The 23,358-nt window shown below is 38.9% G+C and overlaps 1 protein-coding gene and 1 long non-coding RNA gene across 16 annotated transcripts in view; one reads left to right on the top strand and one right to left on the bottom strand.

Moving 5' to 3' along the window:
- LOC308191190 overlaps positions 1-821 on the bottom strand; it is a 336,186-nt gene extending 335,365 nt beyond the window's left edge. Inside the window, exon 1 of the long non-coding RNA XR_013947783.1 lies at positions 480-821. This is a non-coding gene — a long non-coding RNA (uncharacterized lncRNA). The remainder of the gene's footprint in view (positions 1-479) is intronic.
- Positions 822-7,843: 7,022 nt separating this feature from the next.
- MYO3A (myosin IIIA) overlaps positions 7,844-23,358 on the top strand; it is a gene marked incomplete at its 3' end in the record, with an annotated part of 121,803 nt that continues 106,288 nt past the window's right edge. For 9 of the 15 annotated variants that reach the window (XR_013947745.1, XM_080583262.1, XM_080583247.1 and 6 more), the window contains exons 1-2: positions 16,122-16,304; positions 21,077-21,211. Coding sequence is in view for 14 of the 15 variants with exons in the window: in XM_080583262.1 (XP_080439388.1) it covers positions 16,137-16,304; positions 21,077-21,211 (303 nt within the window). The other 6 variants (XM_080583257.1, XM_080583258.1, XM_080583260.1 and 3 more) reach the window with 6 other exon arrangements.

Below are 23,358 nucleotides of genomic sequence, written 5' to 3'. Positions count from 1 at the left end.
CCTAAAGAGTTTGTTTGCTGACAATATCTTGGAAGAAGAAATTTTCTGACAACATTTGCAGCTATTGAGAGAAATTGGAGGAGTTATAAATAATGAAGACAAATGGTCATGGAAAGAGCAATTGAGATCATTTAGCAAACCAGCTCCCATAATCAATATGCAATTAATACTTCCAGAAACAAACAATTTTTGATACTTTTAACAGCCCTTCATTTTTTTAAATCCTTTGCCTTGATTTGAAATTATTCTGATAGCAAGTTTACTGGTGCCTTTAATTACTTCATTTCAGTGTATAAATTCCTCTCAGTACTTAAAAATAAGTGCTTTGATTTCAAAGGGTGATGGTTACATGGAATACAATCTAATGAATATTTGGCCCTAAAGAAAATGTCACTGCAAAAATGCTGGAAACACTCTCCAGAAGCAGAGAAGAATTGCCTCAGTTATAGAATCATAGAATAATTAGGGTTGGAAAAGACATCCAAGATCATCTGGTCCAACCATCCCCCTACCACCAATGTCACCCACTAAACCATGTCCCTAAGCACCACGTCCAACCTTTCCTTGAACATCCCCAGGGACAGTGACTCCACCACCTCCCTGGGCAACCCGTCCCAATGCCTGACTGCTCTTTCTGATAAGAAATTTCTCCCGATTTCCAACCTAAACCTCCCCTGGCGCAACTTGAGGCCATCCCCTCTTGTCCTATCACTAGTTATCTGAGAGAAGAGTCTGATCCCCAGCTCCCCACACCTTCCTTTCAGGCAGTTGTAGAGAGCAATAAGGTCTCCCCTGAGCCTCCTCTTCCCCAGACTAAATAACCCCAGTTCCCTCAGCCTCTCCCCACAGGACTTGTGCTCCAGGCCCTTCAGCAGGTTCGTAGCCCTTCTCTGGACACGCTCCAGGGCCTCAATGTCCCGCAGTTCCTGCTCTCAGCCGAGATGACAAGGCCTTCTGGTTGTTCAGGGTGTGGAAGTGTTGGAAATGCTGCATACAGTTAACTGGTAGAGCACTGGGACACAAGTATGGTTAAAACAAAACAAAACAATACAAAACAAAACAGGAATTGGGATGGCAAAGAGCTTTCCACCTTTTCCTTTTTTTTTCCCTATATCTGCATTTTTTCCAAAATAAGTAGGATTTTTCAAATGTGTTTACAATCAACCAGAAAGGAGAAATCAGAAAGAGAGCAAATTACAGAGCAGGAAATAGGAGCTGCAAATGTTTGTGCTCCATTCGCATAACTAGGCATGGGCCCCCTTCAAGATGTAATCATGTTTGTGTCACTGTTTACTACACCCCCTAACAGGATTAAAAAGAAAAAGAAGACAAATCCAAATCCTCTGTAGGCTATCTTTGGAACATCCTCAGAGATTAATGACAGACTCGCAAATAGAAAACTGTTTATATGCATCATTTGTGATGTGCCTCTGGATTAAGAAGCTGAGGAATTCATAATAGTACCTCAGAATGATGTAGAAAAACTTCAAAACAAACTTTTCAGACTATTCTCAGATTATGTTGTCGTTGTTCATTAGGGACTGGTGTGATACAACCAACCTGTCTCTTTCTTACAGTGCCTGTAAATTGTCAACGGTTTATTTATTTATTTGTTATTTTGCAAATGTTTGGGACCAACATGCTGTGGATTTGTGGTGTAAGTCTAGCAATGTGCTTGTTACCTTTGGCACCACAGGGAGGAATATCTAGACTGACAGAAAGTTCCTGGTATGTGTGAAATTGTGTAAAATATGGGAAAAAAATGAGTAGAAAAAGAATGTTTGAGACATTCTGTGTATCCACTGGAAGTATTTACCATATTATGTATAATTTGAGTACTTCCATCCTCAAATTTGCAAACCTCACAAGTCAGAACCCTTCAAAATCATGGTATTGGCTTTAAAAAATATGATATTAAAAATGAAGACATGCAAAATAAAACTCATGAAATTTTTCATGCTATCTTTCTTTTCTACCCTATTCCTGAACATTTAGATTACATTTTCCTGGTTTCTTACATATTATGAGGATTAGAAGCTTTTTTTTTCCAAATGGAAACCTCAATGTCTGCTTAATCAACAGATTAAAGAACTGGTATCCTGTGACTCTTGCCAAAGCTACAGAAACTGATTCAGTCTTGAGGAAAGTTGTAAGAAATCTAACTTTGAATAATTGTGATGGGTATTGCCGGGGATTTTGAACATACAGAATCTTCTGTCACTAGACGGTGCTGATTGAAATAAAAAATCATATCAGGTGGAAGAAAAGTGGGCAAGTGATATGGAGACCTATCGCTTAGGTGGATCCCATGGGGAACTTCCTGTATATGTGCTGTGGCTACTGATCAAGACTGAATTTCTCTCCTTTACATGCATTCTCATATAGAGTCAGAAGAGAAGTCACATTTGCTCAGTACTGAGCCTTCTTTTATAATCTGATATGAAAAATATCTATTCACTCCATTAATATACATGGTTAAAGGTAGCACATGGTACACAACAAACTCAAGAGGCTGAATGTTAGATGCTGTACAGGTATATATTAAGTAGGAGCCTCTACTCCAAAGAACCTTTCAGTTTTAGGTCTTATTTTAATTTGTGGGAAAAGTATAAATAATCTTCTAAAAAGATTGTGCCCTTTTTGTTTGTTTGTTTGTTTGTTTAGCTAAAGGTCTCTTCAACTCTCCAGTAAGTACATACCAGAACTGCACAGAAGATAACTAGATGTATATACCAAACACTAATTTAATTGATTGAATTATTGATACATTGATGCCGATTTGTACTTCATTATTTTCCTTTCCTATTTATGTAGCAAAGTGTGTTTGTGTTTAATACTGCAAACGATGATATTTGTTTCCTGGATATTTTCTTAATCTCAGACTGCTGATTACCTCAATCCTCATGGGCCATGGAGAAGGGCAGCTATAAGGAAATACAGTTTTCATATTATGTATTTTTGTTTACTTCGATTGTGCATAACATGGGTGCTGCTAAACCAGGATATAAAGGATAGAACTTGGATGTCTGAGCACTGAGACTCACTGCACAACTGATTCAAAAATATTTTGCAAAAATTATAAAACACCAAGCCTAAAATATCTAAGCAGTTAATATGGGAACTGTTGTATTAACAACACAACCCACATGACCACTATGACCACATGACTAGTGCTTATTGCTTAGTTTAGTTTTTTAATCCTATAATTTTCAAGCCAGCTTTATGACTCTGAGGAATCTGTTGTTTGCACACTTGGAAATGGCAGTATTATAACTGCAAATCCTAACTTTTTACTGTTTCCAAGATCAGCATTTCACATTACATGCAGATATTCAGAAAGCAGCAATCCTCAAATATCCTGCTTTCTTCTTACTAGCTCACATCACCGTACGTAATCAAAATCCTTTAAGGTTATTTTGATGATCAGTGAGTTCCAAGGAAGGGATAAGTGTTCTCAGTAAGTAACTACTGACATTAGAAGCCATTTTGTAGCATAAATCCTCTCTGCAGTTATCACTTGTCCTCTTTCTCTCCTGTGATTTCAGAACAAGTATGGAAGGTTTTATATTCCAAATTTTCCAATACCTTTTTCTTGATATTTGATTTATAAAAAATAAAAATAAAATTAAGAGCACTTTTGAAATTGAATTTCAGATATGAGTTCAAATTGGGTCTGACTTAGAACTTTCTTAGATCAAAAACAGTATCTGCAAAATGCTAAAACTTTGCTACCTCAAACCCTGAGCAATAGAAGGAGCTGTGAACTTTCAACAAAATACCTTGCATATGTTTCTTTGCATTCCCCACAACCCCCAGTAGATGTGGATCAATAAACGTGAGTTAAGCTATCACCATTCAAAGGCAATACTTCTGTGCTAGGCATGCAGCTCCTGGATCTAATGACAGAGGCTGATACAGGGAAATTTCAGTGAGGAACTGTCAGTTTCCTAAATCACTTCTACTCTTCAGCAATGCCTGCTTTCTGATTACTCTAACATTTACCTGTGCTTGTTTATATTGTGGAGATAGTTTTGGAGCGACAAATTTGAAAATTCTTTTGATTGCAGTTTTAATTGGATTCATTAATTACCACTGAGCTTTTAATTATTTTCCTGTTTGCCAAATCTTCTGTATTACAAATGCAGTTAAAAAAGCTGTAAACTTAAAGAAACACAGTCATTTCTCCACTAGGAACTAGGCTAACTCACAGGATGTATAAGAGCTGTTAAATAGTCACAACTTTTCATCTTTGCTGATCTGGGTTGGATGTGAAAGGTTTTGTATCCTATTAACAATCTCCTGAGATAACCAGCCCTTCAAATGTGATTACAAGGATCACGCATCTTAAGACCTTCAAAAGAGGTTACAGAGCTCTTTTGATAAACTAAAGAAAATATCTGGAAAGCTTGGGGTTGCTTCAGAGAAAACCATGCATTCAATAATAACTGACACTTTTGGGCATGTTTGGTAATTCACTATTGTGGATTGTATTTATGATCAAAGGGATAATAAGCGATATATAGACAGACAATGTGGTGGTTTTCCTAGAGGACATTTACTCAGGTGTCACAAGAAGTATTGTTTATCTGTAATAAACACCAAAAGGGGAGGAGTTCCTCATATTTACTCCAGACTGAGCTCAGTTAAGCAGCCAGAGAGGTCAAAAAGCAGTTCCCCAGAGAGGTAAGTTCTTTAATTCTTGTAATGGTAGTCTCTCTTCTGCTAGCTAAACATGCTAGTTTATTTTCTTAAGTTATCATTTATGTATTTGCTGATCTTTTTGTGTGTCACTTGTTATTTGCATATGTATGTAATTAGGCATCGAAAGACCTCCTCAGGGGTAGAACAGTATTAGAGGCTCAGTTATAAAGAAAAGAAAATAGATGAAAAGAGGAAACATGCTGTAAGTCACACAAGCTGAACATGCTTTAAGTCACACATGGCTGAGCTCTGCCTAGACCTCGGAGCCCAGAGGCAGGAGGACCTCCTTTTGCAGGTGGTCCACAGTGCCCAGCATAGCATCCTGTATGTATTTTGGCATGTGTAGCAAGGGCTTTTTTTAAACTTGCACTTGTGTAGCAAGCATCTTTTCTCTCTCTCTCTCTTCATTAGAAGCTTCTAGGAACCTGAAAGTCTAAGTTAACAGTTCTGAATTAAAAAAGGTCTGCTTTACTAAAGTATGCTTTTGGTCTGTTGTATTACAACAAAGAGTAAGATGTATTCTGTAAGCAACTGTATAGTGTGATGCCCTCTGAAAGCGCATCTGTTCATATTGCTTTTACATTGTCCACAAATTAATTTAAAAATGGATTTCAGACTTATACCTGCAATATTTCTTATGCAGTTGAAAACTATGTTGAAAGGCAAGGAGAGAGTCTGAAACCAATCTAACTATGATGTATTAAGAAGATAGCGTAGTATGGGTGCTTTCTCACAGCATTAAACACAACTTAATGTCACACTGAGTACAGCTGGAGATTATCACATTTAATGTATCTTCCAATACATAATTAGATATTGCCAGTACACAATACAATACTTGCCCTTAATTATTTAAAATTTGTTTCATGGGACAGGGACCACATACCCATATTCACTCAGTACTCTGAAGACTCATCTGGAAGCCTTAGAGAAAAGCAAAGACATCAATTATGGGGAAAAAGACGGGTAATAGCCAAGGCATATTGAGATGAAGAAAGAAGAAAAACTATAAAGGAAAAGGAGAAATGTCAATGGGCTGCATGACACTGAGCATCACTTAATCGATTCATGCCTATGTTTTCAAGTACAAATAATGGCTACTTAACATGTACGTTGTCATTCACTAAGAGCTGAAACTCCCTGTTTGTTTGGACAGTGCCTACCTTTATAAGCCTCAGAAGTTGTTCGTGACTTTTACTGGTTTAAACTAGCACTCTTCCTGCAGCAACGGGCTGTCATTATTTATATTTAGGATCATCAGATGAAATATACACTAGTTTTGGGAAGTTTCACAGCACACTTCACCTGAGCAGTTAGTCAATGCAGAAGACCAAAATGTGTGTGACATGTCGGTCCAAATGTACTCAGTTATCTGAGTCATGCAGTGCATTTTTGAATTTTAGGCCCTTTTGTCAGAAGAGGGAGTGTTCATAGGGAATTTCAAGTTTTCATAGCTAGGAGAAAGTAACATCAGCACATGGATACTGAGAAGCAGACTAGGCTCACTATGGGCTATTTTTGTTTTCAGCCAGCACTGTTAGAAGTGGAAGAGGATGTATGAATTGATCACTGAAGTTATTTTCTTTTCTGGTTCCTAAAACTGTGTTTAGGCGCTTCTCGGCTCCTGGCTCCAGACCATTCAGATGCATAGAGAGGTGTGAGCATGCACCATCCCTTTTTTGTACCTGGATTTCCACTTAGAGAATTTTAGCTTTGTTCACTTACTTATTTATTGGTGCACTCGGGTCAAGCTTCTGCATGATCGGAGGATTAGGCAGTCACTCATGTGATCTGCCATCCTACCAGACACACGGCTCAAAGGCAGTGGGTGCTAGCTACTCATAATCACAACTAAAATCAGCAAGAGCTTTGCTTGGGAGCGGGGGGAGACTGGGAAAAGGCTTTGCATAAATGCTGTTCACATAGTAATTCAGGCCTAAAAGATAGGGTTGTTTTTACAACTGAGGCCGTATTCCACTAGTGATTCCAACCCCGATCAGTAAAACGACATTATAAAACCAGGAAATTCATATTGTATTTTTATAGTCTTAATCGAGGGAGGAGGTAAGTTTGTGAAGGGACTGAGCAGCCAGCAATGAAAGGAATTAATAAAGACAATGGCACCTTAAACATTCCCTCATAAATTTCTGCCTGCATAATGCTGAACACAGGCTAAAAATGTTAATAATTTTCATGCAATATAGTAAAGAAGTAGTGTTTTGATGAAGGCAGTTAAGGATCACCCCTCTTGTCCTTACAGGTATGTCTCGTGGATGGTTAGCTCTGGGGTTTAAGAGTACAGATGTTTCTGTTGATGATTTTCCTACACTGAGGAATTTATAAGGCTGCTTATTTATGTGACTTCTTTGGTGTCTGGGATGGGATGAGCAGCCTTTCCCCTAACTGATGTATTCACGTGCTAAGGCCATCCATGAACTACGTTGTTTCTGCTGTGCTTTCATGAAAGACTGAGAAGCTTGATAGCTTTGAAACAACTTCACCACTGTCAGAGCTATCTGAAAACAACCGACTGCTTCAAATATTAGAAAAATGGAAGGAGATAAATTAATTATGACAGCACAAGTCTCCTATGGAGTCACATGTTCCCTGGTGCTAATATAAGGGGAAGTAGAAGACAGCCTGCTGAGGTGGTGAGTTTGGCTTCTTTGCAGTGGATGTTGCAGGGCTTCTCCAAAGAAAATAAGCACAACATAATTAAAGACTGTCTCATAAGAGCTGTACTGATAAAATTTCAGTCATTTCCTAACTTTCAAGTGCTTCGCCTAGCAACTTCACACTGCTCTCACTTATTAAAGTTGCACTGCTATCATGTATTCACCCCACGCAACAGTTGATAGGATGTACCCACTGCCCACACCTGACCTCAGTTATTTTAGTGGACCACTAAGTCTGTTACGTTCGCACAGGACAGCGAGGCTGTCAGCAGACCCAGTATTGGGGTTTGCAGTTCACCCCTACCAAGCCTGCAAACTTTATCGGTGTTTTGTGGCTGTCAGGTGCAGCCCGTTTGGTGGATCAGGCCCCTGAGACTGTGATCCTAACGTAGACGCGGGCCAGCCCCACTCGGCGGTGGCAGCCCTGACACACTGCGGTACCCCCGGGTCGGGGCGACCCCCGTTAGGGAAGCCGGGCCGGGCCGGGCCGGGCCAAGCCGCCCCTGCGCCCCCCGCCGCGCCCTGCCCGGGGCGGGCCGAGCCTCCCCGGCTTTGCTTGCGGGGATTACCGGGACAAACCGCTCATCCGCCGCTGACCCCGCGGCGGGGCCGGGGCAGCCAGGAGGAGAGCGAAGCCGAGGCAGGGCCGGCGGAGGCGGCGCGGCCCCAGCCCCCTCAGCGGGGCTGGCTCGGCGGGGACCGGAGGCTTCGCTGCGGGTAACCCCAGCCCCTCGGCTCGGGAGCGGCGGGCAGAGAACAGCGGGGGCACGGGGCCGCTGGGGAACCCGGCTGTGAGGGAGCTGCGCTGCAGCACCGCCGCGCTACGCGACTTCGGGGCGGCCCGGCCCCCCGACATGGCGGCCCGGCCCCCCGACATGGCGGCCTGGACCCCCGGAGGGTCCTGCGGGGGGTCGGGCCGGTGCCTCCCTACGCCGGCTCTCCGGGCCGGGGCTCTCCCCGGGCCGGGTCCGTCCGTCGGTGTGTGTGTGTGGAGGTGTGGGCTGCTCTATTGTTAGGAGTTTTGGGGAAATAGGGAGTGAGTATGATCACGCTGTATGGCTTTTTTTTTTTTTTTTTTTTTTTTTACGGCTTTATAAAGTTTTCCTGTGTTAAAAGAAGAAAATTAAGTGATGCTTTAGCTCTGGAAGTTAAGTTCTCTGCTAATATATTGATCGAGTGTGGAGTCATTGAAAAATTGTTCTCTTCTGGAGCTGCAAAATGAACGGGGTGCGATTCAGTTCATGGATCGCCAGTGTCAGCTCATTACTTCTGGTGGCACAAGGTCCAAATACAATTTGGTAATGACACTGTTCCCCCTTCTGTTATTAATCTTGTCTTCATAATTGTAATGCCCCTGGATAAACGTATTCTGTTGGATGACAATTGCCGTGAAAATCTTTAGCTCTCTTTGGTTTTCAAAATAGCAGCTTTTAAAATTGACTTCGTAACACAATAATTAAATTTAGTACTTTGTTTCCATGTTCTTTTGTGTCTGGTGGCTGGCTTCAAAACACTGGAAACCTGTACTGCCAGCCTGTTTGAGCTCTGAAGGATTGTCACCCAGTGGGCAGGCCCTAGGCGTGAAGGTAGAATTGAGTGCTTATAGCCCATGTTGATTTTACATCCTGTTGCTTCAAAAAGCCTCTTCTGATGGACCTTCCTGAGAACTGTAAGCCTCAACACAGAGTTGGACCATTACTGTCAGTGGTAGGAGGGGAATGGAGGAAAACCGATGTGGAACCTGATGTAGACATCTTCCAGCAGCACCCTTTGAGAGCATTTAGAGAGTGAAGAGGTGGAGCCACCTGCGAGCAGGGCTGGCAGGTTCAGTCTGCTGCAAGTCAAATGTCAAGATCAGCTGAATAATAATCAGCAGATGAAATGTCAGTGTGGACACCCAATATGCATTTATCAATAGGAGATCAGGTACCAATACCACCCAGTGCTGTTCCTCTGTTGTGTGTAGAAGTTTTACCAAGGTCAAGGAGTCCAGAGGCATCAAGTTTCTCTGAAGGCTGTCTTGCTTAGATGGGAAAGGTATTGCTGGATAACAGTCAGAAGAGGAAAAAGTGTTTATTAGAAACAGAAGAAGCAGTTACTTGGCTCTTCAGAGAATGAGCACTAAAAGGTGCCCCCAGAAGTGGATCAAATTCTTCCTTGAGCAGCCCTAAGATTAATGTATATACTTTGAATTGTGCTCAGGAAATACATTGTCTGAAATTAAGCTTAATTTATCATCCTCCTTGCCTCCAGATACTGTAAAGTAACCATTCGTTTCTGCATTTACATTAATTCAATGTTCAGTTGTTGGGTTCAAAGTTTGTTTGGTTCTGAGCATCATCAGACAATGTCTAAGACTGGCAACTTTCAGGTGATGAAACATGACCGGTTTGCTGCTTCCCTGACTATAGCGTGGAACTGATAATCTTTTTATCAGTTCTTAAACTGTAACTCTTTATTTCCAGCAGTCAGGTAGGATATGATTCATTTTGCCTACCATTTATATCTGAATCTAGATAACTGGGTTCCTCCTGCAGTCAATGAAGATTTAGCCAGTATAATCAATGGAATCTGGAGAGTGACTCTTCTCATTCTAAGGTAGATACCAACCTGATCTGGTGAATCATTTTTTTGATTGTTTTGGCTAGGTCTAAAATGAGATGATAATATCTACTTTAGGTTCCAACAGGTTTATTGTACACATACCAAGTTAGGCAAATCCCAGCTATAGTGTTGTACTTGTGTGAGCACACAACAGTGAAAGAAGTAGACTCATAGAGAATGTTGCTGATTTGCATTCCTCATCTACCATAGCTGGGGCTAATGACAGCTGCAAAGCATCTAGCTTTCTTATCTATAAGAACAGAGATAAAAAGCCTCTCATCACAAATGTGTCACATCTCACTATGATGTTTTTAGATATCACTCAGTTGAAAAGATGAATGTTACATTTGTTTTTCCAAATAATGAATAACTGAAAATAACACTTTTACCTCTAAGTAGTAGAGTGAAAACTGTGGTGAAAACTTTTGGATATAATTCTGTACTCCGATAGGCTGCATTATTCTGGACAACAGGCGTAATATCTGAAAAAGTAAACCTGATCTCATATTCCCTGAATTGATTTGAAGGTGGTAGTTGATCTTAAATTTTCATTATGGAAATGAATTTAAAGTTGATGTCTTACTGTCAGGTTTTCCTAGGCTTAATGTGATTTATAGGGCTTTTATTTGGCCAAAACCACAAAATGATGGTATGGCCTAATTAAAGCAGCAGTCAAAGCTTGCTTGCTACTACTGCAGTGTCTGTAAATGGCTTGCTGTTTGGTGATTATTCTTATTCCCTCTGGGAAGTTTATTGTAGATGGCAAAGGCAATTGTTCAGTTCTGGGAAAGCATAGGGGGTTGTATAGAGCAGAAAGTAATAAGCAAACTGATGTACAGTCAAAGACAACAATTCAGGTAGATACATGGATAGTACAAAACTTAGGTAATAATGCAAAAATTTGTGAAGGTCTTTAGTTTCAAAATTATGTTAGTGTTAAGTGTATTCAGTTTTAGACAAATGAAGTAAAAAAAAAAATGCTCACATTGAGCTTAGATTTGTATTGCTTTTGTCATTAGCAAAATTGGAAGCCAAATATCTTTCTGAATTAAGTGGAGAAGGTATTGGGCTTTCAGGAGCAAAATGTACTCTTTGAATGTTGGATGAGATAGTAGGCTGTGTAAGTGGCTCATTACAGCTAGGCTTATACTAGTTCAGGATCTGAGCTGCAATCTATGTTTGTGGTTGAACAATCAAATTCCTTGGACATTTATCCAGAAAATATTAGGTGTTGGTTTGGTGAATGGCATATAGCAGCCTCATGCACTTGGATCATCTGAGGAATACCATGCAGCAACCATTAACTTTCTTATTAAAAATGTATTGTCAGTGTAGGCACAAACTCATGAACCAAGAGAAAACATGTGAGATTTTATTGTACTATTGCATCAAGTATTTCAAGGCCCCACTGTGTGTGGTGCTCAGTACCAGACCAAAACCTTTATAAAGTAAATATCAAACTAATGCATCAGGTGGAGAAAAGGTGAAGTGGGAAGATTCATTTTCTTTGATATAACAAGCCTTAGCAGCCTGTACGTGAACGCTGCCTGGCATTTCTTCTCTCTCTCTCTCTTTGTGTGTGTGTGTTGTTGTTTTGTTTTTTAAAATAATTTTTTTCTAGCATCTGGTAGGCAAGAGATTTGAATTTCAGATTCAGCAGGAGTGCTGTGAAGACTGAAACTATCACCTCCATGTGGGGAAACAGATCCGATGGGCAACGTAAGCTAGTGTTGTTTGCTCCTGACATCTACATCCTGTGACAAATGTGAATCTGTTTGGCAGATTACAGGGTAGGGTCACCATATGTGCAGGAGCTGTCTGGTTAAACACATGCGGGGTTTGCAGTGGGAGAGGGGGAGCGATGTAGACAAATAAAATGAGAGATCAAAGATCACTTCAGTAGCTGTGTTTTCAACTGAATCTGTGAGGTTGCGGTTCTAATTTTCAAGACCACTAAACAGAAGATTTTGGTAGCCTGGAGACAAGATGCTGGTGGGAACCTTAAGGTTGGCTTCATTTTAGTCGCAAATGAATAGATACCTGCTTTGTTAATCATCTGGGCTCCCTTTATGGAGAAGGATGAGAAGAGGTGCCCCACTTGTTTTATCAGCTCTTTATTGAGCAAATTGATATGCTTTCATCTAAGTGAGATGGAGGTCCAGTCAGAAACTGTTTGGGGGATGGAGGAAGGAAGTTGCTATTTATTTTTTTAATAGTAAAAATACTGGGCTAAGTTGTAGCATTCTTTATGAAATTCAGGCTCTGTTGTGCTTGCAGCTCAAGTTGCAGAGGCAAAAACTATTGCTTATTCCCACTTGACACCATCATCTGTAATGCTCTGTGGCCTTGGCCATAAAGCCCTGGGTAGTGTAATTGGTATGTGTCTCAAGTTTCAGGTGTGATGAATGTGCTTCAGTGAATTGCCATTGCAGCGATCGGATGGCCTACAGGAGATATACTGCGTTCTTCATGAGGCTGCCCCTTCCCCTTCCCTCTCCAAACTAGCTAGATACTGAAAATGATGGAGAATTCAGTGATCTGAGTGGGGCGTTTCTGGATGTCTCTAACATGATGCCTGAGGTCTGCTGAATGGAGTGTGTATGTTTGATATCAGCTACAAAGCTAAAAATCATATAAAGCTAGCTTATCCGAAAAAAATCTCTCCCAATTTATTGTTACAACTGTGATCAGATCACTGACACCACATCCTACCTTTATCAAAACAAACAAAAAACCCAGAAGCAATCAAAAAAATAAATTGCCGCCTTGTCCAGGAATTCCTCAACCTATTGTTTTTGTTTCTGGAAGCCCTAAATTTAGTAATTTTTTGAGCACACCAGAGGTATTTTAAAGAGTATTTATAGAGGTTTGAGGGTACATTCCTAGCTCATGAAGCTTGAATCAAGCCATAAGCTGTTTTTAAAGAAAAATTTTAATAGTGAGGGGTGTGATAAATTACCCAGTTATTGAAGCATCCAGACGTATTCCAGAGACAGTCCTATTTATTGCTGAAATATGAGGTTATATCATTATCAGCTGTCTCAACTTCACTGAGATGCAATAAAACATTGTTCATAGCTCAGAACAGAACACTTGAAATCATTCGGTTTAATATATTTCTAATAACAGAAGTGGAAGCTAAACAATTTATCTGCAGAGGCTTGTTCTTAAACATGGTGGAAGTGAGGAAATATGTTCAATATAACTTATTCAAGTCATGATTTTGAAGCTGCAAATCAAAAGACAAAGGATTAAAGTAAATAATTCTATCAGGAATAGTAGCTTTAAATTATTGAACTAAGTATGGCAGTTATTGAATGTGTTATTGCTAAGTATGTGGTGACTTCAGACAAGAAAAGGTAAGCATATAACTTTCTAGCACTGATTTCTGGTAGCCAGTAACACCTGCAGGAGCATGTTTCCTCAGTCCTTTCACAGTTCTCCTTGCACTAGTCTCCGCAGACAAATACGCAGGTGATCCAGGGAGTCAATTAATTTCAGCTGCATTCTGTTAATCTGTAGGAAATGAATGGAACCTGAGAAGCCGGCTGAAGCTGCTGTTTTGGGGTGTTTTTCTTAGAATATACCCTTTGCTGTGAAATCCCTGTGTGGCAGGGTGGACCTTTGATTAAGGATGTATTTTGAGGTTCAGGGTGTCAGAGTTTCCTGCATGGCTCAGGCACAGGATACGTATTTGAATATTTGAATCCCTCCTTCATCTTTGGTACTCGTTTTTGAAAGGAAAGAAATAATTCTTCCTTTCATAACTTTTGCATATCTCCTGTAAGCTTCTCGGGTCAGGGATGCTTGCTGCATGTTCTTGCAATGTGAGACCTAGCAGGACCTAGAATTTGATGGAAAACTATTTATTCTGTAGAAAATACATTGGAGTATGCCTACATGCAAAATGATTTGGGCATCTTGGTTCTTATGAAAGTGTCCATCAATTGCTCTCCACCTTTTTTTTCTAGAAAATCAACCATTATGTATTGAGTATTCAGTAAAACTTTAAGCAAACAGTTGACTTCTGTTCTAAAAACTTAGGCTCAGACAGAAATTTCATCGTTGTCATGTCTCCCAAAACAAAAGTTTGGAATTAAGAATCCAATCTCACTGTCACGCCCCAAATAAATTATTCTCAATTTAATAATGGAAATCAATAATTGTCACAATTAAGAGCAAACTGTAAAGCATTTGCATATACCTATAAAGTGGTCTTTTGTTTTTTGTTTGTTTTTAAGAAAAGATAAGCATTACAGTTTTATTTGAACACTGTTCTGTAGCAAAAGAAAAAAAAATCCTTGACCAAAATGTTATAAATTGTGCTCACTTTTTAGGAAAGAGGAGGCTTTGCCTGGAAACAATAAAACTCTCAAGGCATAGTTAAATAGTAGGCACGAGGTGGAAAGGTTATGCATTGGAAGAGACTGCAGTCAATCTCCCGACTGGGTTGTGCTTATAGGAATCCAAGCAGCAGAGGTGGACAGGAGGAGAGAGGAAATTTTGAATCTGTAATAGGAATTTGGGGATTTGCGTATTAGGTTTCTACGTCTTGATCTCCTGCCATTGCTTTGACCTTAACTTGGATTTGTGTTAAGGGAGATTTTATTATGACGGGTAAAACTGGGTCATTTTGTTCTTACAGGCACTGAAGTCAAGGTGATGGGCCACGGCCACAGTGTTCAGTGGGCAACAGACTCCTGTGGGTTTCCTGGTGTTAAGAGGGTATTACTTTACTTTGCTGCTGTGAGCTGGTGTAGAAACTGGTAATAGTCACGTGTGTGTTTAAAACTAAGGGGAAAAAAAAAAAGAGAAGGGGAGAAGAAAACCCTATCTTCTCAGTGATGAGTGAGTTAATCAGCCAAGAGCAGAACAATGGGAAGATTTCTGAACCTCAAGTTCCCCAGGAGAGCTAGAAAACTTGTCTGAATGCGTGCAATGTGCCAATGTGCATAGTGGATAATTTAAAGAGCTGATACAACATAAGTTTGTGTAGCAGTCCATTTCAGCTGCTTCTAGGGGGTATACATACTGCATTTGTAGCGTGGTTATATGAATAAGCAGATGAATAAAGAAAGTATGATGAGTATGCTGGAAGGCAAAAATGAAGCTGAAATTGAAGGTATTCTGTACGTTATCAGAAAAGTGCAGTATAATACTATTTCTGTAACTGGCGTATCATGATATAAATTGCGTCGTGTATGGATTTATGATGTTGAAAATGAAAAATCCAAAAATAATTAAATTGATATAATACTCTTCAAAGTGGCTGCAAAACTTAAAAAATGAGTGTATGAAAATGACTCTCCAAAGCTCACTTATTTGTTATGTCCTTACTCAGTAAGGGTTTGAGGCTGCCCTCTTGTCTGCCCCATTCATTTTTCAGTCTTGGCTCTGCAATTAGGAATACAAGAACATAATTTTTAACACCCCTCTACCAGGTTTTTGCCTGTTCTTAAAAAACAGGAAAGGTGGGAGTTTCTGGTTTGTTTGTGTCTTGTTTTTTAACGCTGTAGATGCTGGATAGTTGGTATAAAAGCATGTGCTAGTGACTTGTATCCATCACTGACCAGGGCATAGGTGCAGTGTTTCCTATACAGTATGTAAAATAGGTGCATTAATGAATGTACACCAGTAAACACATCTTCCATGACTGAATGCTTGCTTGTCAGAAGACCATAATATTGTGAAAAGATCTACCACTTCAGTCTGCTTGGCTCAGTTCTATATAAAAATTCAAATGCTAAGAGTAGGATTCCTCTCAATTTTATGCAGCAGTAATCTCTGAGCTTGACTCCCATTGCCCTGCCCCTTAAAAATAAAAAATAAAAAAATAAAAAATCCTAGAGTTGCATTTTAGTTTCATTATGGGGAAGCTTCTACTGACTTCACTCAAGCCAGAAATTAAGGGAAATTCAAATGATCATTTGTACTAATTTGATAATGTGTTGACCATGTTAAGTACCTGTATTAATTGTAAACTTTCTTGTTTGTTATGCTTTCAGTGCATGTACACTACATGGAGAAAAAAAATAATTCTAGTGTTAGAGATTGGAATATGTATTTATTTTCATATTTGTAGGAAAACAATTGAGAATAATCATTTGTTCACTGATTGCTGAAATTTTTAATGTTTCCTAGGAGCCATCATTTGAGATGCTTCCTCTGACTGGGAAAACAATCATATTTGATAGCTTTCCCGACCCCTCAGATACCTGGGAAATAATTGAGACTATTGGCAAAGGAACATATGGAAAAGTTTTCAAGGTATTAAATAAGAAAAATGGCAGCAAAGCAGCAGTCAAAATCTTGGATCCTGTTCATGTAAGCTACTTAAATTACTTGTGTTTGTACTTATTTAATTGTAACTGAATTTATTATGTAGTGTTTTTTCTTTTACTTACAATCTCAATAGGTCATTTACAATAGAATTGATAGCTCCAACCTGCGAAGTGAAATATATTTTCTAGATATCACTGCATTTTTTCTGTATGATGAGTGATCTTGAAAGTGGTTGCATACGGTAGAAGTCAGAAGTAGACCTAAACTCTATTACTTTTGGTTCTGCCTTGCTTATCTTTTAATTTCAGCTATAGACCTGCTTATTTTCCTTTTAAATACCAGAGTCCTAGCTTCTTATAGTTTTATTGTTGTTCCTTTTCCTTTTTTTGACGTGCTAGCCAGTAAGGAAGCTATGCATTTTTAAGTGTCTTAGAAGTCCCTTCAAGCATCTATTTTGAGTATGTGCTTTTAGCTGAGTTAAGTGCTATGAGTGACACTTTAAAAATAAAACAACATACTTTCTTTTTGTTATTATCGGTTCTGCATTTTCAGAATGTGCCAAAACACTTAGAGATCCATCTTTTCAAATGGAAAATACAAAGGCAGTAACTCCTACACACAAAGCACCAGGTGATGGGGATGTGGAATTATGTATTAGAGGGTTTTTGTACTCTATAACTGAGATTTGTTGGGTGACAGATTAATGCTCAAAGAGTAAGGAATAATGTTAGTCTGGTTCATAAGGTGAACTCCATTGACTTCAGTGACGGCTGCACATGGCGTGAGATTGTTCTTGAGAACAGTAACCTGCTAAACACGGACAAGGAGCTGTTCCTTTTTTGAAGTGGCCCCTTTGAGCTCACCTTTTGCACTCTCAGCACCGTGTTACAATTTCTGTTGGGCTCATAGGTCTTGCGTAGCAGATGCTGCTGCGTGTGAGCACAAGCTATGGACTGCATAGCAGCAAGGATGCTGTAGTGGCAAGAGAAGGTGTTTCCAGTCCCATCCACAGTCTGGCTCTGTGACCCTGCGACATCATATGCTTCGACGTGAGGCATGTGCTTCCAGTGCACAATTCTCTGGGCAGCTGGAGAAAAGCACGCTGTGTTGTATGAAACACTGTGTGTCACGCCATGTCTCATTATGTTCCTGTGGCCTTCATGTCCACAAAATGTGAAAACATACTGTCTTGCATTGTGTTTGTTGTGTTTCCTGTTAATCTGCTTTTCATTTCAGTATACTTTCAAAGTAACAAAAGGAGGCTAACCTCAATGCAGTATCACGTACCTCTCCCAAAGTAAACGTGGTTTACAGCCGAGCAGTAAGGCTCTTGGTGAATTCAGATGCATTGGAAACTCTGGACTCTATTGCTTTCTGTAAACGAAGTTTGCACATTTACAATGAATAGAGGACTTTCTTGCAGTTGGTGTTCATCTAATGCCAGTATGGCAGGAAATTTCTGCTTTAATCTGTTTTGCAAGTGTTCAGGAATGGTTCTTAACAGGCAACTGGTTCCGAAAGAATCAGGTAAAGTTTCAATGTTCTACACGCTTTAGAGGCTATAAGAAAAGGGTAGAAGATGAATACAGAGGGAGAGAAGAGGAAGTAAAGATGATGCTAAAGGAAAGAGAAACAGATTAAATAGGAGATAAGGGAGTAGCATGTGAAGAAGCCAGAAGAAATAAAAACAATGGATACAGATGCAATATAAGAAACAGAAGAAAGAAAAAAATATTAAGGTATAACAGATTCCCAATTTTAATGAAATAGTTGACTTAAAAGTTCCATTTTTTCTTGTTTCTTTGTAAAAGCATGCAGTTTAAAATTTTCTTCTTGGTCAGCTGAGACTTTTAAACTTCTGTTCATCTCAGCTGCTGAAAACCCTGTAAGCTGCCACCCAGAATTTCCATGAACTGAGAATGTTGAACTGGAAGAATTGAGAAATTTCTTTTTCAGCATACCCCAATATTATTCAAAAAAGTCATCTACTTATATTAAAATTCTAGTTTTGTTTTAAAATTAGATTTTTCTTCTGTTAAATATTCTCATGATTTTTTTTTATTGCCTGTATTAAAGGTGGTTTTTTTCAGTGTGCAAACAAGTGAGCTGAGGATACTGATACATAATGGAAAGTCAATAATTCAGTCAACATCAGAGTACAAGACTTGAATTCTTAACTGAATATATTCTCTTTTTTATTCTAAGAATACCACTCTTCTTTTCCCCCTCCTATTCACAGGAGGTCTGAAGTAGCTGCTGTATCTCCATGTTGGTAATAAAATGGCAATCCAATATTAGAAATAGAGTGAAAGTTATAAAACCAGACCTTTTTGTTTAAACTGAAAGTATTATTAATGGCTGCAGAGGGAGCCATTGCAATGATGAAAAAGGTACTTTATATGTTTTCTTTAAATTTTACTATTTTTTTCTTTAAAGATGATTTCAGAAATGCGCAACCTATAAGGGGTGGACTGAAGAATAGAGCAGAAATATGCTTTTATATTACTTAATTCAATCTGGAAATACCAATTTAAGAAACTACATTATCATGGGTGATATGAAACTGAAATAAGCGTTTCACATTTAATCTTTTTAGAGCTTCTAGATTCTTTATGTTAAATAACATCTCAGATTTTTTGAAACTGAAACAAGAAAGCAAAGGTGTTGAAATGACTGTATATGAAGATGGAACTGAGAACAATCTTAGTCTTGTCCTTAGGGCTATAACTAAACACCAGTGTACTTTAAGACTCTTACCCAAAATATCTTACATCTAAGTTCACATGAAAATATTCCATCTACTGTTTCTAGAAGAGGCTCTCCCTTTAGCTATGTTTTATGCAGGTAAATATGTTAAATTCAACCAAATAAATCAAGTTGTCTTCCTTCATAAAATGCAAAGGAAGATTTTTCTTTCTAGTATGTATAGAATAAGTATTCTATTCATTTCACTCTCCCTCTCTTCATTTCTCCTCATATTGGTAAAAATTTCAAAATCTGAGTACCCCTCAGGAGACAAACATCTATTACATCACAGTGGGACAGTGGGTAATTCTCTTCCAATTTCCCCAAGGCATCTAGGTCTATTGTATGCTTTGTGTGTATTTTGGTTTTGACTTTTTCTTTTCAGTTTGTCCTTTTGTTTTTACCAGATGCTCGCTCTCTCTCTTATTGCCTCTTATCTTTGTCTCTTTCCATTTTTGTCCTTCTGTTCCCTCCAGTACCTTGGTTGTTTCTTCCTTCCTCGTTATTTTTTTGGCTACGTTGTGTTGTGCTTGTGGGAAAATTCTCTTAGAGTGAATTCCTTCTTTTTTGAAATAGAGGAAAACTTCTGCTGCTTCCTCCTCTCCACCCCCCCCCCCAAAAAAAAAAAAAAATCTCTAAAGCTCTTCCTTGTAAGGAGACTTACTCATGTAAGCTCAATGTGAAAGTTTAACAACCCAATTCCTGAAGATACTGGTGACAAAGGAAGTTCACTGAGGTCAGTCAAGAAAAATAGCCCAAGGCTAACATGGGGAGCGTTACTTGTATTTAGTGTTGGAGAGATCCGCATAGGTCAGGTGTCCTCTTAGGCACAGGTGTCTTATGTTGTGAACAAAATGAGGATTGTCATTCATTAGGACTACAAAGCATCCCTGTTCTCCCCAACAGTCACTTCCATTTGGTGGTGGTGAGGCAGGTGATAAAGGTTTTCAGCACTGAGTAGGTGCCTTTCATTGGTATGAAATCCATTCATATGGATAGTGCACTTCATGAGTAGCCTCCCTCTACAAGTGATTTGTCATCTATTTCTCTTTGTGTGTAAATAGCAAATTGTATTAAAAGCACTTTAAATTTGGTAACAGGTATGCTGTCCATACTTATTCAAGATCTAAACAATGCAGGGAAAATGGCTGCAGCTATTCTGCCTCTACATGGCAGAACGTGGCCCGGATGGACTGAATGTTTTCTCAGCATGATGGAAGCAGTCTGAAAACATCCCTCAATGAGCTCTTTTAGTGCACAGGTGAAAGGGGTTACCTGACTTGTCCAGTGCCCATAGTTGCTAGCATCTGTATTTGGCCTGAAGGACCTTGCACAGCCCCTGGTGCATGTGATGACAATCATTTGTCAGGTCTTGCCTCCAAATGGACTTGGCTTGCTATGTAAGAAACATGAGGTCTGTTTAAAAACAAAACAACAATAAAACATACTGACCAAAAAGCCACTACTCAGCTCGTTGGAAAAGCTGGAGAAATCATGGATATCACCAATTTCTATGATAGCAGAAAATGAAAAGAATTCACAGATGATTCCAGAAAGTGGAATGATAAATGAGTAAGATGGGGCTGCAGTCATACTCGTTTGTGAACAGAGAGGTAGCAAGGTAGTTCCAGCTGCACCATCTCTGGCTGGCAATACCCTTGAGACTGGAGAAGTAACTGGTGACTTCCCAAGGCATCTGCGTGCACTTCCCAAAAACTCATCAGTCTGCACCTATACACTTGTGGATTGCCCAGGTTTCAACTTGAAATGTTCTTTGCCCATTCTTCTGAGAGCTCCTCTGCCATACCCCATGCATTTGTTAGTTGAATAGGCAGAAGACCAAGGAAAAAAAAAAGATGACTTTCATTAAGTAAACAAAACCAAGCTTTGTAACTCTGCAAATGGCACATTAATACTTGGATTTATTTGTTTTATTATTTTTTCTCTTTGCATTATTTCAAACTAGATTTGAATAGCCTGAGAACCGTGTGGTTTTTGTTTGTTTGTTTTGTTTTTTAATTGCTCTTATTATTTATTAACTGCTATGTATTTCTCATTTGTAATCCCAGGATATTGATGAAGAAATTGAAGCTGAGTACAACATTTTGAAAGCTCTCTCTGATCATCCCAATGTAGTCAAATTCTATGGCATGTACTATAAGAAAGATGTGAAAAATGGAGACCAGCTTTGGCTTGTTCTTGAGGTAAATAATTCGGGAAAAAATTTCTTCAAGTCAGCATTCTTATGTTGAGTATGAACACAATGAATGAGATGCAAGTTATTTGTTTGATGGCTTTCTTTAGAGTGGTTGCATGTGAAGTGATAAATACTGTTGTTTAGTTTTGTCAGTGTTTTGAATTAATGTTCTGCTCTGATTTCACTATTCTTGTTAGGTATTTTATACGGCTAGTACTGTGCCTTCAGAATTAGGTTGTAAATGCTAATAGGACTTGATAGGATTTGCTACTTTAGATCTTTCTTTGACAAAAAGTGTGTCATGGGAATCTTCCTTCTGTAGTATTTGTTTAAATATGACTAAGATATGATATAACAGGTAAAGTAACTGCTATGATGATTTTTTTCAAAAATAAATGGTAGAAACGAATTATGTTTTTTTATGCACATAAATATACACATAAGACAAATAAACAAGTAGCCTGAACAAGTAGTAGCCTGTTCTAATTGGCAAATACCGTTGAAAGCAGCAGGATTTCCCCAAATGGAATGAGAGCAAGGTAAGGCCTGTAATTTGTGTGTTTCAGTCTTTAATTTTGACTAATCTAGGAGCAAAGAACTTGATCACTACTATTTTCGTAGGTTCACTATAATCTGTTCTGCAAAAACTTCCTTGCTGATGTTTGATCATTGTTTGATAAGGTTGAGATTGAAGAATTGGTGGTATTTTATAATGCCAGCTACATGAATGTAATCCTTCTGCCAAATATCTCAGATAAGTGTTACCTAATCCTGAAAACAAGCTCTAAAAAAAGAAAAAGCCTAACTTCTAAAGCTTTTCCAAATTGTGAATTGCATTGGGAATATGTTTTCAGGACAGTTTGCACTAGAATTGATAATAAATTGTTAGGTTAGACTGACATCAAAAGATGTCAGCCTTTTGTGTAGTGAGCATCTTTGAAAAATCTAGCTTCTGTTGTGTCTGCTGGGCATTTGAGACTCCATCTGTGAAACTTCTGGCCTGTAAAGGATGGGTGCCAAACAACCAGGATAGAACAGACTGTGAGGAACAGTTAAGTGTTTATATTTTAACTTTTATATTTTGAATGGATTTACTTTATTGATGTGAAGAACACAAGCTACATCTGGAGTACAAGTTTTATATTTACTCTTCACGTGCCACGCTGCACATGTGCAAGTGCCACTGTGGGTTGGGTGGAATAGTCTTGGATGCCTTCTGTCACTGCACATGGAGATCCATGTGTACAAAGGATTTCAGTTGGTGTGTGTATGTGTGCGTATACATGAGCAGAAAACTAATTTTCCAGCAGTGACTTTGGTGAAGCTGTACATCTAATACAAAGGTCTGTGAAAGAAACCTGTTATGGCATAGCTTCCTCTGACGCATCACCTTTCTTCCAGCTTGCATGCAGTTTTACAGGGCCATTGCAGATCGTTTTTTCACAGTAGCTATATAGGTGTCTTAAAATTTATGAGTGATTTTTTTGTTGTTTTGTTTTGTGTGTTTGTTGGTATTGCTTGTTGTTGTTGTTGTTGTTTAACTAATATCTGTATAAATTCATAATGGCAGCAATTAGTCTTTGCTTTAGCTTATAGAGACTTCTGTTTCCATTGCTTCGGAGTCTGTTTTTTTGTTGTTGGTTTGGTTTGGATTTGTATTTTTTTGTTGTCGTTTGTTTGCTGGTTTTGGATTATTTGACTCTACCTATGTAGATGTGGTGAAATAATTTTTTTCCTGAAGAGGGAAATCCTCAGTTTTCAAAGGCATGTCCCATACTACATAACAACAAGCTTATCTGGGAAGATAGTTTTCAGGTTTCTTTTTTCTTAATTCTGTTTTAGACGTTATTTATATGAATTGTACTGTCAAATTCTTACACATTTCTAGTATAACAGTCATGTAAAACTATCACTGTTGCATGTGAATGTGACAGAGTATGGCTGCTCCTGTGTGCATATTTGTTTTAATCGGATGAAGGTCCATCTAGCCTGTATCCTCTGTCTGACTGGGGTCAGCTGTAGATATCTGTGGAATATTATGGGACAAAGCAAATCAGTAACAGGATTCCTTATGAAGCATGGGAGAATTCTATAAAATGCTCTCCTAGCAGTTCAGCAACTGCGAGAGAGTTCAGAGATTTTTCTGAACTAGAA

Source organism: Anser brachyrhynchus (assembly GCF_964034855.1).
Source record: "Anser brachyrhynchus genome assembly, chromosome: 2".
Taxonomy (NCBI): Eukaryota; Metazoa; Chordata; class Aves; order Anseriformes; family Anatidae; genus Anser; species Anser brachyrhynchus.
The sequence above is the reverse complement of the archived record's forward strand: the minus strand, read 5'-3'. Positions and strand labels throughout refer to the sequence as shown.